The sequence below is a fragment of the Hypanus sabinus genome, chromosome 13 (genome assembly GCF_030144855.1).
Source record: "Hypanus sabinus isolate sHypSab1 chromosome 13, sHypSab1.hap1, whole genome shotgun sequence".
Lineage (NCBI taxonomy): Eukaryota > Metazoa > Chordata > Chondrichthyes > Myliobatiformes > Dasyatidae > Hypanus > Hypanus sabinus.
The window spans coordinates 65060973-65080322 of record NC_082718.1 but is presented as its reverse complement, the minus strand read 5'-3'; the positions used below and the strand labels follow the sequence as shown (position 1 = coordinate 65080322).

The window sequence follows — 19350 nt, the reverse complement described above, 5'->3', positions numbered from 1 at the left end:
CCTCTATCCATGCCAGTATCTTTCCTGCAATGCCATAGGATTTAATCCTGTTAAGGAACCTCATGTCTGGCACCTTATCAAATGCCTTCTGAAAATCCAAGTAAATGACATCCACTACTTCTCCTTTGTCTACACTGCTTGTTACTTCCTCAGAGAATTCTAACAGATTTGTTAGTCAAGATTTCCCTTTACAGAAACCATGCTGACTTTAATTTATGTTATCATTAGTCTCCAAGTACCCCGAAACCTCAAACTTAATAATAGACTCCAACACTTTCCTAATCACTGAAGTTAGACTAACTGGCCTATAATTTACTTTCTTTTGCCTTCCTCCCTTTTTAAAGAGTGGATGTGACATTTGCAATCTTCTTATCCTCTGGGACCATGCCAGAATCAAGTGATTCTTGAAAGATCATGACCAATGCATCTGTTACCTCTTTGGCAATCTCTCTCAGGACTCTGGGATGTAGACAATTTGGTTCAGGTGACTTATCCACCTTAAGACCTTTCAGTTTGCCTAGCAGTTTTTCCTTTGTAATAGCAATGGCACTCATACCTGCTCCCTGACAGTTATGGACCTCTAGTACACGGCTAGTGGCTTCCACAGTGAAAACTGATGCAAAATGCCTATTAAGTTTGTCTGCCATTTCTTTGTCCCCCATTACTACCTCACCAGCATAATTTTCCAGTGATCCAATATCAACTCTCACCTCCCTTTTACTCTCTATATAACTGAAAAAATGTAATATCCTGCTTTATATTATTGGCTAGTTTGCCCTCATATTTCATCTTTTTCCTTCTTATAGCTTTTTTCATTGCCATTTGTTGGATTTTAAAACCTTCCCCATCATCCAACTTCTGCTACATTATCTGACTTTTCCTTGGATTTTACGCAGTCCTTAAATTCCCCTGTCAGCCGCGGTTACCTACCCCTGCCGTTTGAGAACAACTTCTTTTGTGCTGCACCCTCAGAACTATTCCCAGAACCTCTCTGCTCTGCCATTATCCCCACCAGTATCTACCTCCAATTCACCTGGGCAAGCTCCTCTCTCATGCCTCTATAATTCCCTTTATTCCATTGCAATACTGATACATGTGACTTATGCTCCTCCCTCTTGAATTGCAGTCTGAATTCAATCATAATATGACCACAGCCTTTTCAGGGTTCCTTTACATTAAGTTCCCTAATAAGATTTGTGTTATTACACAACACCCAATCTAAGATAGACTTTCCCTGAGTAGGCTCAAGCACAAGCTGCTCTAGAAAGCCATCTTGCAGGTATTCAACAAATTCACTCCCTCGTGATCCGACTCCAACCTGATTTTCCCAATCCCCTGGCATATTGAAGTTCCCCATTACAATTGTGTCATGACCCATATTACATGCCTTTTCCAGGTCCCTTTGCAATTTCAACTCCACATCTTGGCTACTATTTGGAGGCCTATACATGATTCCCATAATGGTTTTTTTACCTTTGCAAATTAACTCCACCCATAAAGATACAACATTTCCTGACCCGAGATGTAGTTCCATCTCTTACCAACAGAGCCGCACCACACCATCGCCTATGCTTTCCTGCATGTCCTTTCAATGCAACATATATCCTTTGATATTAAGCTCCCAAGTATGGCCTTCTTTCAGCCATGACTCAGTGATGCTCACAACGTCATAGCGACTGATCTCTAATTGTATCACGAGTTTGTCCACCGTATTCCGAATACTACACACATGTAAGTACAGCACTTTCAGTCCTGCATTCTTCGCCCTTTTGAATTTTGCCTCTGTGGTACAACTTAGCTCTTTCCTCTGTCGCATTTGTACCCAATCATTGGCTTGTCCTTCCTTACCTTCATGCTACATCCATCATCTACTTGTAAACCTGCTGGGTCATCCTCAACTCTATTATACTGGTTTCCATCTCCCTGTCATATTAGGTTAAACCACTCCCAACAGATCTAGTAAACCTGAGATAGATGAAATGAGAAATCAATAACTAAATAGTCCTGATAAAGTGTCTTGGCCTGAAATATTGACTGTTTATTCATTTCCATAGATGCTGCCTGATCTGCTGAGTTCCTCCAGCAATTTTATGTGTGGTGCTCTGAAAAGCAATAAACTACAGATGATGGAAACATGGAAAAGAACAAATAAAGCTGGAAAAAGTGGGTCAACATTTCAAGTTCATGATATTTAATGTTTTAATCTCCCCACAGAAGTGACATGACCTGCTGAATCTTCCTATCATTTTCTGTTTTTTAACCTGATATTCCCCTTCACACACAATGCCAAGTCAGATTTTTTGTTGGAACAGTTTTAAATTTATAGTTAATTCTCTGCTGCTCTTTGCCGGAGTAGCGTTAAATACTGTATAATTGGCCTCAGGTCTCTTGGGTTAGGAAAAAATAATTCTCACTTAAGTTTGAGGAAATAAAGCTCAGACATTTCAGTCCATTTTTGTGGGGCTTACAATGGCAACCTTCTTGGAATGTATAGGATTTTGTGGGTGGCCCAGTGGTTCAACAAGCTGCACTCCTGACTTTCAACTCCAGCACTACCTGTTCAGTGCTTGTTATGTAGAGTCTGCATGTTTCTCCAGGTGCTCTGGTTCCTCCCATATCCAAAAACAGGTTAAACTGGTTGTGCACTGCAAACTGCCCCTAGTGTAAGTAAATGGTAGGAGAATCAGTGTGAAATTAATGGACAAGTAAAAGAAAATAAATTGTAGGGTGTGGTGGCCCGCACACGCGGGACTTGAACCGCCATCGGGAGCTGCGGGCAGACACGTGGTAGCACGTTTGGAACTACCCACTCAGGGCAACTATCCTTCCGGGTTCAGTCTGACGTCACATCCGCCCCGCGGGTCACAGGGAGGGGAGATTTAAGCACGCAATTTTGAATCCATAAAGGCATTCTGAGTTCAGCTCTCTCTGCCTCTGTGTGTTTCTTCAGTAGCACGTTGCGCGCGACTACATAATGGAGGAATGAGATTGATGCAATTGCACTGTCTACCTGCATGCACTTGATGGGCCAAAAATTAGAAGTACAATTTGAAGATTAACCTCCAAAATTCTGGTGGATAAAAGACAAAAGTGCCATTGTAACATTAAATACCTACATTAAATTCATATTGAGAACTTCTAGCTTCTGAATTTTTTTTGAATTTGGAAATTTTTTTTTAATTGTCATTCCAGTATTAATCACTGGGAGAACAAACTTCCTCTGTTTATCAAATAGTATATTAAGACATTCTCATCCTCATGAAACGAAGTTAGACAAGCAGTGGGGTTTGAGAGAAGGCACCTGGAAATACTAGAAACACCAAACCGGATAAGCAGCATCAGTGGAGAAGAGCTGGCATTTCTTGCCAATCACCTGGATCCACAGCATTTCAGGATAATATGGAGTTCAATTGTCCAAAAATTGGAAAATTACCTCTTCCCAGCTTTATAGAAATGAAGGTTTCCTTGTTCATGTAGGGCCTGTGCACACAAACTGTTCTGGCCATTTGCTCGAAGCAACTCTAATAGGTAAAAGAAATAACTTTAAATATAGAGTGACAGCTGACTGTTTAACATTCAAAGGTAACATTTATTCAGATTGGATGTAATTATTATTTCCTTTTCATTGCCATAATCTAATTGTATTTTTTTTATTCTGTACTTTTTTTCATGGAGAAGGTACTGTGAAAATAAGGGATTTTCTATCACCAAGAGAACTTAAGTTTTACTCCCCTCCATTAAGCTATCAATGCTCTTCACACCTTATCCAATGGGCTGCAACAAACAACTGCGGAGGGAAGGTGGACAGTCAATGTTTCAGGATGAGATTCTCCATTTCCCTCTACTGATGTTGCCAGACCCATTGAGTTCCTTCAGCATCTAGTTTGTTGCTCCAGATTCCAGCATCTGTAGTCTCTTGTGTCTCCTTGTTTCAGGCTAATTGACTATAAAGGCATCAGCAATTGATAAAATTATTAACATTAAAACTGAGGGCATCCAACATCTAATCAGATGACTATACTAATCAGCTATACTAATCCATTCATATTAAGTACATATTGTCTTATTTCTCTAAATAAGCTTGAATGGATGTCCATAATAGGCAGAATCACAGCATAAAAACATCTAAGACCTAGAAGGAACAATGCACATCTTACCAATGGTTTTGTCATATGATAAAATCACAAGCGACACCTGTGACCACGGCAATGGCTTACTCAGAACATTAACAAACAAATGAAAATCTTCATTGGTCAGATCAGTAGGCATGGAATGTTCAATGTGAGTTGGTGTTGAAATGAAGTCAACTTTTCCTGAACTTTGACTCAGAATGTCTTCCCGCCCTAAAATATAACCAGTATTTAATTATAGTCTTTAATCACAATTTACCTTACTGAAATTTACCACACAAAAAATAAAGTTACTGTAAAATACTGTACAGCCTTTCTTTCTGTTCATGATTTTTCTCATGACTTATAAAGTAACCTCAGCACTGCTTAATTGTACTGTGATAATAATTATTCTATGTCCTGTTAATGGACTGTGTTGTGCTTCATTCAAGTTGTTGCCCAACCTTGGCCCCCACTCTCTCCCCATGTTCACATTATCCTGAGCTCTTGATCTTCAAGCTGGGGAGAAAGGAGAACTGATGCCTTTAATGCTGGGTCTCCAATCCAGGTTTGTTGCCATTTTGGTACAACTAAATGAATGGTCTGCCGGATCGTTTCTGCTGCTCTGAGTCCTGAGACATTAATGGCCCAGCTACAGCCAGGACATGAACCAAATGTGTTATTTCAGGGCTACTGATATCAGCACATTTTTATTACAGGTTGACTTAATTAGCTGATATTAATTGTTCAACTGCTACAATAAGATTCAAATCCAATCTTCAGGTTTGCTAATCCAGGACACATAACAACATTAATCCTGCTCCTCTCTGCCAAATATATTTTGGATCTAAGGTCATGGGTTGCAAAGCTCCATTATTCGCTAGGGATATTTTTCTTTTGCTTAATTCCCCTCTTCAACCAATTAAATCTATGTTTTTTCAGTTTGTGGAAATAGCTTCTTGTTCTCAACTATACTACCTACCTACATCCTATCCTTTCTTCTGCCTTTAGGGATCAATGAATGTATACTCCAAAATCTCTTTGTTCCTTTATACTTTTTAGTACCTAGCACATATTACACATTCCCCTGCCTTGTTCAAAGTTCAAAGTCTTATTATCACACTACATATACGTCACCATATACTACCCTGAGATTAACTTTCTTTCATTCACAGTAAATTGAAAATTAAGTGTTCAGTAATGAATTAAATGAAACAGTGTATATGCAAAAGGCCATAAACTGTGCAATTACAAAAAGAAGATAACAAGAATAAAAATTATATATATTGAGAACACAAGTTGTAGAACCCATAAAAGTGAGTCCATGGGTTTGAAATCAGTTCTAGTTGGGGTATTGAAGTCCCCTGGTTCAAGAGCATGATTGTGGATGGTGCTAACTGTTGGTGTGGGACTTGAGGCTCCTGTACCTGCTTCCTGATGACAGCAATAAGCAGCAAGGCCTGGATGGTGGAGGTCCTTGATGCTGCTTTCCTGCAAATGTGCTCAAAGCTGGGAAGGGCTTTACTGGGCTGTATCCACTACTATTCATACTTTTTTCCCCATTCAAGAGCATTTGTACTTTCATACCAAGCCATGGTGAAACCAGTCAGTAAACTTTCCATGCATCTATAGAATTTTGTCAAAGTTTTTTATGAAATGCCAAATCTAAGAAAGCAGAGGTGCTGCATGTCTTCTTTGTAATGGTAATTACATGCTGGACAGATCCTCTGAAGTGATAATGCTGAGGAATTTAGAGTTGCTGACTCTCTCCACCTCTGATCCCTGATGAGGCCTGGCTCATGAACCTCCAGTTTTCTCCACCTGTAGTCAATAATCAGCTCATTAATTTTGCTGACAATGAGTGAGAAATTGTTCTTGTGGCACCATTCAACCAGATTTTCAATCTCCCTCTTGTATGTAGATTCCCACCACCTCTGATTCAGCCCACAACAGTGTTGCCTGGATTGGAAAACAAGTCTTATGAGGCAAGGTTAGCAGAGCTAGGACTTTTCTCTTTGGACCGTAGAAGGATGAGAGGGGACTTGATAGACGTCTACAAGATTATGAGAAGCACAGTTAGGGTGGATAGCCAGTACCTGTTTCCCAGAGCACGATTAGCAAACACCAGACAGACAGATAGACATACTTTATTGATCCCGAGGGAAATTGGATTTCATTACAGCCGCACCAACCAAGAATAGTGAAGAAATATAGCAATATAAAACCATAAATAATTAAATAATAAGTTAATCATGCCAAGTGGAAATAATTCCAGGACCAGGCTATTGGCACAGGGTGTCTGAGGGAGGAGTTGTAAAGTTTGATGGCCACAGGTAGGAATGACTTCCTATGACACTCAGCGTTACATCTCAGTGGAATGAGTCTCTGGCTGAATATACTCCTGTGCCTAACCAGTATATTATGAAGTGAATGGGAGTCATTGTCCAAGATGGCATGCAACTTGGACAGTATCCTCTTTTCAGACACCACCGTCAGAGAGTCCAGTTCCACCCCCACAACATCACTGGCCTTACGAATAGGTTTGTTGATTCTGTTGGTGTCTGCTACCCTCAGCCTGCTGCCCCAGCATACAACAGCAAACATGATAGCACTGGCCACCACAGCCTCGTAGAACATCTTCAGCATCATCCGAAGGGAATATGTACAAAGTTAAGAGAGGGAAGTTTAGGGGAGACATCAAGGGTCAGTTTTTTACACAGAGGGTAATGGGTGCCTGGAATGATTTGCCAGGGATGGTGGTGGAGGCTAAAACATTAGGGATTTTTAAGAGCCTCTTGGACAGGCACATGGATGAAAAAAATATAGAGGGTTATGGGGTAGTGTGGGCACAGTACTTTTTTTTAAGGAATATATGGGTCACCACAACATTGAGCACTGAAGGGCCTGTATGTACTGTGCTGTAGTATTCTAGTGAAGGCCTTTCAGCCCATTGTCCATGCCAACCATCAACTCCTGTTTACACTAACTCTACATTAATCCCATTTCACAGAAAGAATACTAGAAATCATTCCTGTGAATTTATTGTACCCTCTGCAAAGCTTCACATCCTTACTGAAATGCATTGCTCAGTATTGGATACAATACAGAGGCTGAAGAAAACTCTTATCCATAATGGTATGTTTTATTTGCAGTCTGGACTTATGATAAATTACTGCAATGCAATAACAATTAATTAGAGTGTTGATTAAACTATATATGAATAATGTGATAAGATTTTCACTTACTCTGCTGTGTGTAAGCCAGGAGTAATGCATGGAGCTTTCTGCTATGCCTGAGTGCAGAACTGACATAACTTGCATTGAAAAAAGTTTCCCTAAAGCACCGGAGTGTATCCATCACATCAACTGGTACTGATATCAACGCATTTGCTCTTTTTCCTCCTAAATTAATGGCTCCATGTTTAAGATGACAAAATTAGAATATTTTAAATGCACATTCAGACTAAAGAATCAAGAAGAAAGACTTAATTTATTCCACAGGCATATATCAGTAAACAGACACACTTTTGGCATACTTATATAAAGGTAGTTATACACCAAGAAAGTTTAATTTCCTCATTTATTCCAATCAGAAACCTGCAGTTTAAAATCACAACACTAACTGGCATTGTTGCTTCATTATCATCCTTTGACAAGCAAGGTCTCATAAATAAAATACCAACTGTCCCATTACCAGCTGACTATATTTAACAATATAGCAAATATTGTATTAACAATATACCTGGATATTAGCAGAAAGCAAAGAGTGGGAATAAAGATTGGCTGCCAGTGACTAGTTCCATAGAGATCTGTACTGGATTTGCTTCTTTTTCCACTGTATGTCAATGATTTAGATGATGAAATGGCTTTGTGGCCAATTTTGTTCATGATAAGAAGATAGGTGGAAGGGTAGGTCAAGTTGAGGAAGCAGATAGGTTGCAGAAGGTCTTAGACAGATTAGGAGAATGGGCAAAGAGGTGGCAGATGGAATACAGTGTCGGAAAGTGTACGGTCATGCACTTTGGTAGAAGTAAAAGCATAGATTATTTTCTAAACAGGGAAAAATGAAAAACTAGACATGCAAATTGATTTGGGAGTCCTCATGCAGGATTCTCTAAAGGTTAATTTGCAGGTTGAATCAGTGCTGAGGAAGGTGAGTGCAATGCTGACATTAATTTCAAGAGGGCTAGGATATAGAAACAAATATGTAATGCTTTGGTTGTACAAGGCACTGGTAAGGCTTCACTTGGAGTACTGTGAGCAGCTTTGGGCCCCTTATTTAAGAAAGGATGTGTTGACATTAGAGAGGGTTCACAGGAGGTTTACGAGAATGATTCTGGGAATGAAAGGGTTATCATAACAGTGGCAATTGAAGGCTCTGGTCCAGTACACAGGAACTTAAAAGAATAAGGGAGGATATCATTGAAACCTATCAAACTTGAAAGGCCTAGATAGAGTGGATGTGAAGAGGATGTTTCCTTTGGTGGGGGAGTATAGGACCAGAAGGCACAGCCTCGAAATAGAGGGGCATCCATTTAGAACAGAGAGGAGGAGGAATATCTTTAGCCAGAGGGTGGTGAGCCTGTGGTGTTTTTTTGCTACAGGCAGCTGTGGAGGCCAGATCACTGGGAGTATTTAAGGTGAAGGCTAATTGATTCTTAATTAGTCAGGGCATGAAAGATAATGGGAAAAGAATGGGGTTGAGAGGGAAATGGATCAGCCATGATGAAATGGTGAAGCCAACTCATTGGCCAAATGGCCTAATGGTCTTAACAAGAAACTGGAATTACTCTGAGACTAAACTCGTTATAACAGTTTGTTTATTTTGACATGTTACAATTCTGCCTGCACTCTAACCACAAGCTGGTACTCTTAACTATTCACCAAGTCTACATGTTCCCACCTAATGATGTATTAGATTTACTTATTGAACAGTATTCCAAATGCAGGAGGAGGATGAATAGAAAATAAAATTTAGTAGCTGAAAACAGACTCGGATATTCAAATACAGCTATTTACAAGGGTCAAATCTTCCCCCGTGTATAGATGTTTCATAAAGTATGGAAGGAATAGTAATTATTGTAGTTTCTTGAAAAACTGGGCACTGCACTCACTGAGAACAAGGATGAACATTTTGAAATCAAGATGTTGCTGAGTGAAGAATCGTTTTAGTTAGAAGAAAGCTGGCAGAATTTTGGATGAGCTTAAAATAAAAGAGATTGCAAAGCAGGGATGGGACAAGAAAAGCAAAGACAGCTTGAGTTTATAGTGTGCCAATACAGCATTTACCATAGCTTACCATTAGACAAGCAAAGAACTTTAGTCTTTCCAATATTTACTTGAAAGAAAGCCTACTTATTCTTTACCTGATGTCAAACAAGCCTTGGTAATAAAGTGCTTGAGTGGAGTGCTCCTGATGTAACATGAAGTTTAACCTGATTTATTTTCACATCCTGTCACAAGTGGCAATGTGCACAAGCGAGGAAGCAGGGTGGTTAGGCAAAGGGTATGGAAAGAATAGCCAGAATAGGAGATTCTCTTGTTCTGATTGGATAGATAGATTGGCTGTCCCTTGCACCACGATGATGGAAGACTGGCATTAGTTCATTCCATTGGAAGCTATTTCCATAACCAGGTGAAATATCACTCAAAAACTGACTCAGTGACTCAGTAATGATTTCAGCTAGACTCTTTCATATTGTGTATGTCTTCAAATACTCTCAAGGAAAATGTACCCTGTGTTTAATTGGTGAAGGTCCTTACCTGAGCCAGTATCCTTCAGATCAGGGTCACCCATGCCTTCTGGTTGTACAGAAGTAGCAATTGTCAACTGGTGTTCTATAAAATTCCTGCAATTTATCTAGAAAAATAAGGATTCTAATATGAAATAAAAACACAAAATGCTAGAAACACTCAGTAGGAGCAGTCGGATCTACAGTGAAATAAAGATAGAAGAAGTATGAACATTTCAATTCAATGGTCTCATATACAAACATAAGTTGTAGAGAAACAAGGTAGTGGGCCGGAAGTAAAAAGTAAAGGAAACATCTGATATTGGATAGAGACCAGAAGAGATGGAAGGCACAAATAGTGTTAGTGGTGGCTGAGGGCAAGTGGCAAAGACTTGTTAATAACTTTATCTGATAGAAGGAAATGTAAATTGGAGATTGATGAGAACTGGAACAAGGAGAAAGGAAGTTTGGAACTATGAGATACAGAACACAGCAGTTGCTACCAGTAAAAGGTAATGGTGAAATTACCCATCTGGACAAGCAATATCTGTTGAGGTGTTGGAGTTCAAAGTTCAATTCCGGCATCATCCGTAAGGAGTCTCTATATATCCTCCCCCGTGGAAAGCATGGGTTTCCTATGGAAGCTCTGGCTTCCTCCCATAGTCCAAACATGTACCTGGTTTGTTCATTGACCATTGTAAATTATCTCTTGATTAGGTGAGGGTTAAATCAGAGAGGTTGGGGGTTACTAGTACAGCGTGGTTTGAAAGGCTGGAAGGGCTAAATAAATAAATAAATATTCCGCATTCTGTTTTCCTTTTCACAACCTCAGTATACTGCATTCTGTAAGGCGCAATCCATCTGGGGATAAGCAAACAAAGCTTTTCACCTTATCTTGGTACATGTGACAATAAACCAATTCAAATTACTCAAAAAGAAACAAATGAAAAGTGAATGTGTTTAAAATTGTATTTTCAAAAGAATATCCAAATCCTCAAGTAATTTAGTCAGCAAGTGGAAAATCTGTGGAATTCTTTGCCACAAGCAGCTGTGGAGGCCAAGCTTTTGTGTATACTTAAGGCAGGGGTTGATAGATTCTTAATTGGTCAGGGCATGAAGGGATATGGGGTAAGGGCAGGAGATTGGGACTGAGCGGAAAATTGGATTAGCCAAAATGAAATAGTGGTGCAGACTCATTGGGCCAAATGCCTAATTCTGCTCCTATATTTTATGGTCCATGATCTTACAATTGGTCTGCCTTAGGGTGGACACATTGTTCATCATGATCTAAATGTCTGTTTCCTATTTGAAATTCTTTCTATCAGTGGTCTGTCTAACATGGTATTTCTAGTGCTATGCAATAATTAACATTGATAAATGGCACCTCAGGAAGCTGAAACCAGCCAAATCTATTTCTGTATTAAAATCACATGTTAGGCTGCTTGCTCAAAAACCCTTGGAAGAGTGGGTTTGCTTATCATTACTAGAAGAGGCAGCATGTTCTGTACTGCACAGGAAGTGACAATGAGTGACCACACAGTGCTTTGTGTCTAGTGATAATGACTGCCAATTTTGTCATCCCTCATATCACACCTTCTGTATCCTCTTCTTCACTTCTTCCTGGATAAGCATGGTCCAAATGTCAGGAAACAGGATTAGGATAGATGGTTTTCATTAAAAATATTGGACCAAAGGATCCATTTTGATTCATTTCTATACCGTGTAACTTAACAGCTCTATGGGTTTAATGTCCTTTCCAAGCTCATCATCACCCACACTAGCTTCCCTACACTCTGGCCCGTAATGCTGCCATATTTTATAAGGATTTTATTCCATTTTCCAAATTTCTCCATCTCCATCTCATTTATTCTGACAATGCCATTCTCTGCACTAATGTCTCAGTATTTCTTCAACAATTGAACATTGTGTTCAGTTTTGATTCCTTGCTATATGAAAATTGCCAATAAGCATGAAGAAGTGCAGAGGAGATTTATGAAGCTATTGCTGGGACTCAAAGGACTGATGTATAGAGATAGGTTGATCAGGTTAGGATCTCTTTCATTGGAGTGTAGGAGAATGAGGGGTGATCTTATAGAGGTGTATAAAATTATGAGAGCATAGATAGGGTCAATGTCCATGGTCTTTTTCTAGGTTAGGAAATAAGAACTAAAAGAGAGAGAAGATGTTTAATAGGAACCTGAAGGGTGAGTTTTTCCATGTCGAGCTTGGTCAATATATGCAATAAGCTGCTAGAGGAAGTAGTTGAGGTTGGTACGTTAACAACATTTAAAGGGCACTTGGACGAGTACATGGAGAGAAAGCTACAGAGGGACATGGGAAAATGTGGGCAAATGAGACTAGATTAGATGGGAATCTTGATAATGTGAAGTGAAGTGACAGTTCTTTGAGACCTGTTTCCATGTTGTATGAGTCTATGCTTCTAATGGGGTTCTCTCCACACAACAGAAGAAACAGATACTTACATCATTTCCTGAGTCAAGTGCAGCCTTAACAAAATGAGGCTGAGGAGGAGTAGGACCATTGTTCTCTCTGATCCTTGTCTGAAGCTGGCCTTGGGCGTAAACCAGGAGGGGAGTGACCTTCTGTGTGTACCTTTCACTAGTAAGTAAACAAGAAAACAATAATTATACTAAATAATATTGCAATTTACTTCTATAAAAGATCTGGAAAAGGAATAACTGATCTAAATCATTAAATTTCCAAAGCCTTGGATTGGTCAGGATGTTAGATATGGTAAACTTACTACTTTCTGTGAGAAACAATTCAAATGAAATATTGCTGAAATCATACAAAGTTCTGCTAAAGCATAATAGTGTTCTGTAGTACATATAGATATAAAGAGAAGAATGAACCATTCACTAATAATCATAAATCAGAATAGCAAAAAGAATGGCAAATCTTTAAACTCATTAGACCCTGTTCTCTCACACCTGGTCCCCATGCTTGCCGAATCATTCTGGGCCCTCTGTTCCTGTACTCCCTATAATCTCATTGTGCACATTTAAATTCACTGGAAATTCTTACTACTGTTAAAGATGGAAAGAAAAGGTTAGTTAAGTCTTTTGGATTACTAACTGAAATAACATCCTATGGTCCATAAAATATGCCACACTGGCACCAAAACACAGGTTCAATTCTATCGCTGCCTGTAAGGAGTTTGAATATTCTCACTGTGACCACGTGGGTTTCCTCCCACAGTCCTAAGAGACGTACCAATTGGTAGATTAATTGATCATTGTAAATTGTCCCATAATTAGGCTAGGGTTAAATTTGGGGTTGCTAGCAGCACGGCTCAAAGGCCCTGCTCTGCACTATATCAGTAAAATAAAATTAAATTCCGTATTAGTGGAGCTTTATAGCAGAAAGTATTGGAACCAAAAGTCATTAAATCTCCAGAACCTGATGACCAGCATCCTACAGCATTATGAAAATGACTGTGGAGGCACTGGATGTCTCCTAGTTATCTCTTGCAAAATTTCATGGATTCCAGAATACCTCTCATAGATTGGATGGTAGCAAATAAAACTTTACCATTTGAGGAATGAGTAAGGGAGAACATCAACTGAACAGGAAATGATGGAATCTAGTATTAAGGAAGAAGTATTCAGACAGTCAGATGAACACGCAGGAAATGGAGGGATATGGACCATGTACACGTAGGTGAGATTAGTCAGATTGGTCAGTACAGTCATGGTGAGCCAAAAAGCATGTTCCTGTTTTATGTTTTCTTGGCAACAAGACATTGGGAAATAATCATTGAATTGGGCAGAATCAACATGGATTTGTGATAAGGAAATCATGTCTCACAATTCTGATAGTTTTCTAACATTGTAAGGAGCAGAAAAGAAGAGTAAGCCCATTTTATATGGTGTATTAAAACTTACATAATGTCTCCAGTAAGGTAGCTTGCAGGTGATTATTAAACAAAAGTAAAGCATACAATATTGAAGGTAAAAGCCCGGCATCGAGTAAGCATTAATTCTCAGACTGAAAACTGCAATTAGGAAAGCACTGATCAAATCTGTGTTGAGTCTTCAGCTTGCGGAATGCTGTAGAGGTTGGTTGGAAGGTCCCAACTGCTCCTTATCCATCTCAATTGTAATTTACTGGATTGTAATCTACTGAAGTATTCTGATGACATTGTTAAGGCTGTGAACTATGAGGAAAATATAGAAATGCTTCAGGGGATATAAACAGGTTATTTCAATAGGAATGATGTGGCAAATGAATTATAAAGTGGGAAATCTACTGCGGCAGAAGAATATAGAGAAACAATTTATTTTTTAAATGATGAGAAATTGAAAGGTGTTGGAATTCAGAAAGACACAAGTATCCTTGTACATGAATCATGAGGTTAATGTGCTGATTCTTCATCCAACTCAGAAAGCACAATTTCCAACTCCATCAATATCTGTTACTCAGTAATATTTGTCCTGAGCCACTATTAACCATTATATTCATAAACCTCTGATGAAAAAAAGCTGCTCTCATCCTGTGACCATAACCATGGCTTTCAGATACCTCAGTCAGGGTATTGACTTTGTGTCAATTAGGGAGATATGCTGGCTTCTATTACATGAGGATTTGAGTTTAAAAGTAGGTAACTCTTTAATTAGCTACTGTAAATTGTGGGTGGCAGGAAAATTCTAGGGGAGATAATGGGCATGCAAGAGAGCATAAGTTATGGATAAATAGGTAGTTATGACGCCAGGAGTCAGCATCAATGCTATAGGCCAAATACCCTCTTTCTGTATGGTAAAGAAATATGAGAACATATGATAAATATTGGTGAAGCAGTATGTGGACTATTGTGTACACTTCTGGCCCTTCAGCTTAAGGAAGGTGGATATGCTTGCAATAGAGGAAATACAACAATTGTCCACCAAGTTGATTCCTGGTAGAGCAATTTATTGTATGAGATGAGGTTAAACAGACTAGGCCAGTACTGTCTTAGATTTAGAAGAATGAAAATTGATCTTATTGAAATATACAAGAAGGTTGACTGAGGAGAAGGGGAATTGGCTCTTGGCTGGGAAGCCTGTCTACAAGTCAGGGCTCATAGTCTTGGAATAAGTGATCAATATTCAAGACAGAATGGTGAGTGCTGCAGAGGATAAGAGAAAGATGCATATTAATAGAATTGATGGAAATAGAGCTCATATAGGAAAGTGGTTCTGAATTGAGAGAATAGGCAGTATCTTACTGAATGATGGAGCAGACATCAGGAGATGGATGGCTGGCTCCTGCTGCAAGTTTATAAGTGATTGAAATACAAATAGATATAAATGTGTATTTGCTTGCAGTTTGTATTTTAAATGTATTATATTTCATTAAATTGAAAAAAGATAATTAATTCTTGTTGATTTTTTTTTAACATGAGCAACATTCATAAATGCTTAAGTACTTTGATGGCATTTACAGCCCTTTGAGCTTAGTGGTAATAGCACGTGCAGGAAACTAGAGGAAAAATGCTGACTCTAAAAATATAAAACACAATATTTCAGTTCTACAACATTTCCTATGTTCATCCTGGACACAACAGAGACATCAAGAAGAGACCAGTAAACATGAAATTAGACCCATCATCTAAATGCAACATAAAGCAGAGTAGAAGATTATAATATCACTCACTGTGTAACAATGTTGAAGTAAATGGCCAAGTGGACTAATGATTCCCATTTCTGTTGATTGCACAGCAGTTCTAAAGTGTATAATACCATAGCAACCACCCAATGTAAATCAACTATGTTCACATCATCAAACGGGTGTTCAAATGTCAGATCAAATCCACCTTTATCATTTGATAAGGGTGTCACGCAGCTTGGGACATTGAAGATGCCATCTGGATCAATAAACTAAATAAGATGGAAAGCAGCATTTACTATTTGATCAAACTTTCAGAAAAGAACTTAGTCTATATAAAATGTAATTACATAAACTGAAATGTCAATAATATTTCCTGCATTTCCTTAAAAATCAGTAATGAATCAGGGGTAAAATATTCCTGCTTTGCAATTACCAGCCAGTTTAAATGTAAGGATATTTAAATCATAAAGAAGCAGGGTTGTCCAGAAGCAACAACTTGCATTAATATAGCATCTTTAACTCAAGTCATCCTGAGTTATTTCACTTAAAGAACATTAAGCAAATTTTGACACTGAAACCCAAAAGGAGATGTAAAAGAGATGAGCAAAGGATTATTACGCAAAAAAATTATTAAGTAGAGGGAAGTAAGGAACCACAAATAGTAAAACTGAGATCCAGGTATTATAGGGGGTTGTGAGAGAATACAGAGCTAGGGAGGAGAAGGCTAGGAAGAGATTTGAAACTCAGACACTACTTTTTCAACAGGATGAACGTGGGCCTTTTTTAATGCTAAAATAATGTACTCAGAATTGTTTGCATCTTCCATCATCAATAACAATGGTCTAAGTTATTCCTGACCATTGAATGCACACTCTGGTGTATCTGATGCCACTACCTGAACAAAATTACTGCTATTCTGTAGATGCAATATCATATCAAGGAGATTCTGTGCAGCTAAGTTAAATGGTAGACAGAGAATCAGCTTGACATCGTCTGAGCTTAAAACGCCTTCTTTTGCTGAGTCCATTCTAGTGATGTACATCATTGCAATATGTGCACAGTTCCATAGAAGTTGACATGCATTCTGCAAAATTGTCCAATGTCCTCCACGGTGTGCAAGCACCTAAAATTGGAAAATATACTTTAATGAAAGCATGAATGAGTTAAACGGGGTAGCTTTCTGCTTAGCATAAACTCCACTGTGATAAATATCAAGAGGTTTACTTTATCTAAAAATATTTCTTTGGTGTCACAGATATTCTAAGTGAGTAATTTATTAAAAAGCCATTCTTCCTGTATAATTGTAGTATCACTACAGTAAATATTGAGAATAATATGCAAGCCATTTCTAACAAATAATTTTAAATCATAAAGAGCAGTAAAGAGGAGCAACCAAGATATTGTAGTAAATCTATAGATGGCCCTTCATTACTGTGTATTTATATTGAATAAAATAAGCTGAAAGCAATGCTGATCAACAATGTTTGAAGCATGCAGAAAGCCCAGCAGAAGAAAATTTAAGAAGCATTATCATTGGATTCATCTCTGGAAGGTTATCCTCAAATCTACTGCCTTTCCTTACGGATTGGAAGATAAATCCTCTGAAATGGATTTTCACTGGTGGGATTAATCACTGGCTCATTGTAATCGATTGAGACACTCCATGCTGTAGTCCCTTAAAGGAAGCTTTTTTACTAAGGATTGAAGGAGTCACAGAATGATTAAACTCTTCCACTCTTTAACAAAACAGCACAAACACTGCTGCACTCTGCAATGCTAAGTCAATGTTAAGGAAAGGGCTTCAGAATTGGTTCAAGTTCTTGGAAAGGGATAACTTCAATCCAAAGAATGCTGTTAACAGCATTGATCAGTAACCTAGATATTGTCAACTTGTATGAACCTCAGTAGATGTTTAATCAGTTTGAAATGCTAACAGAATGCTGAATACAACTACGGCAACTGCATCAGTTCCCTCAAAATGCACAGAAAAGAATGTGTATTTTATAGGCTAATATTGAAAATCTCATTTTGTTTCTGTCTTTTCTAGAAGGCTGAATGAGGCAAGTAACGAACAATAATGACACATTTTCTTAGCACAAAGTATGGCAGAACAGAAACCTGCTGATTCCACTAAACCTGAAGTTATCATGCAGCTCAAACCTGACAGGGCAGTGAGTGACTGGAAGTTCACATTGTCTGCCTTAAAAAATACAGAGATCAGGCCATTGAATCCATGAAAAAAAGCTAGATGCGATGGGGGAAAATGAATAAGCAACCAGTGTGGCTCGGTTGATAGTGCTGCTGCCTAAAAGTCTCAGTCAAGCAGGTTTGATTCTAACCTCAGTTGCTGTTTTATGAAGTTTACTCATCCTCCTGTGACCACAGGGATTTACTTCGGGTGATCTATTTTTCTCTCACATCCCAAGGTTTACCGCTAACTGGCACAGTAAACTACCCCTAGTGTAGGCAACAAGTAACAGAATTATAATGGAGCTGATAGGTATAAAAGAGAATAAATTATCAGGAAATAAAGGGAATAAGATTGATGATATTGCTGTGAGAGCCAGCACAAACTCAAAGTTCAAAGTAAATTTATTATCAAAGTACATATGTGTGCATTACCATATACTACCTTGAGATTCATTTTCTTTCAGGCGTTTACAGACAAAAGAAATACAATAGACTGACTAACAATCAATGTGCAAAAGACAAACAGTTCAAGTAAAAATAATACTGAGAACACAAGTTGTAATGAGTTCTTAAAGATGACTCTGTAGGTTGTAAATTCAATTCAGAGTAGTGGTGATTGAAGTTATTCAGGAGCTTGATGGTTGTTGGGTAAAACTGTTCCTGAACCTGGTAGTGTGGGACCTAAGGGTTAGTACAGCTGCATGGGCTGGATAGTGGGGGCCTTTGATGATTGATGTTGCTTTCTTGTGATAGCCTTCTTTGTATTCAGAGGGCTGAATGGCCTGCTTCAATGTTGTGAGAAATATGAATTGAACAGAAATATCATCACAAGCAATGTGAATTATCTAATGTTTTCATTGCTTGGAAAATAACTCATGGAAGCAAGCACTTTAATTAACATAAATATTTTGCTAATGTAATTACCACTGCTCTTCTGAAGTGCAAGAATGCTTTGCTCAGTTGGTCTATAATGAAGTTGGTAGAACTGCTCTGCATGCCTGCTTCTTCGCTAGTGAGTACAGATTCTTCCTTCATTTGAATTGCTGATATTGACAGCTCACTTTCAGAGCTTTCAGAGATACTATCACCTATGTAATTAAAACATTATGCAATAAATAGTTATTCTTGTTTTAAAATTCATAACTTCAAAAATTCAACACAAAACATATTAACAAAACTATATAACCTTTTCTGAAATTTAATATTATGTATGGGAACTGTAAGAGCATTTGAATTCTGCCTGGTGGAAATCAGGATCTGCTAGGTGGTGTGGACCTTGAAGATGAAAAATATTTATTAAAAACTTGATCTTGAATAGCCGAACTAACTTGTCAATGCCAGTGCTGGTCTAAACAAGCTGAAAATGCTGGTCAAACATATCTGTAGAAAGAGGAACAGAGCTAAAGTTTCTAGTCACTTACCTTTCTATTCCGATAAAGGTCACAGCCTCTCTCAACAAGCCCTACATGATCAGCTATTTCTAGCATTCACAGAACTTTACTATTGGCAGGTCTGTACTCCTATAGTCAGGGCTCAATATTCTGATAGAACACATATCTTGTGCTAAGGATCCAGCACTTCATGTCACCCTTGCAGCAAAATCAATTAGGAAAATAGTATTAGATGGAAAGAGCTAACATCATTCACAGTGTATTGTGCCATCATTAGCTTACTAAATATTAATGGCAAATACATCTCCACACCATAAAATAT

The 19350-nt window shown here is 38.4% G+C and overlaps 1 protein-coding gene across 1 annotated transcript in view; it reads right to left on the bottom strand.

The window, feature by feature from the left end:
• Window positions 1–19350, bottom strand: part of LOC132403954 (cilia- and flagella-associated protein 54-like) — a 460583-nt gene that overhangs the window by 227819 nt on the left and 213414 nt on the right. The window contains exons 36-43 of the mRNA XM_059987831.1: window positions 18562–18725; window positions 16343–16570; window positions 15493–15716; window positions 12324–12459; window positions 9872–9968; window positions 7355–7522; window positions 4158–4343; window positions 3434–3521 (exon numbers count right to left, since the gene is read on the bottom strand). Coding sequence (XP_059843814.1) covers window positions 3434–3521; window positions 4158–4343; window positions 7355–7522; window positions 9872–9968; window positions 12324–12459; window positions 15493–15716; window positions 16343–16570; window positions 18562–18725 — 1291 coding nt within the window. The remainder of the gene's footprint in view (window positions 1–3433; window positions 3522–4157; window positions 4344–7354; window positions 7523–9871; window positions 9969–12323; window positions 12460–15492; window positions 15717–16342; window positions 16571–18561; window positions 18726–19350) is intronic.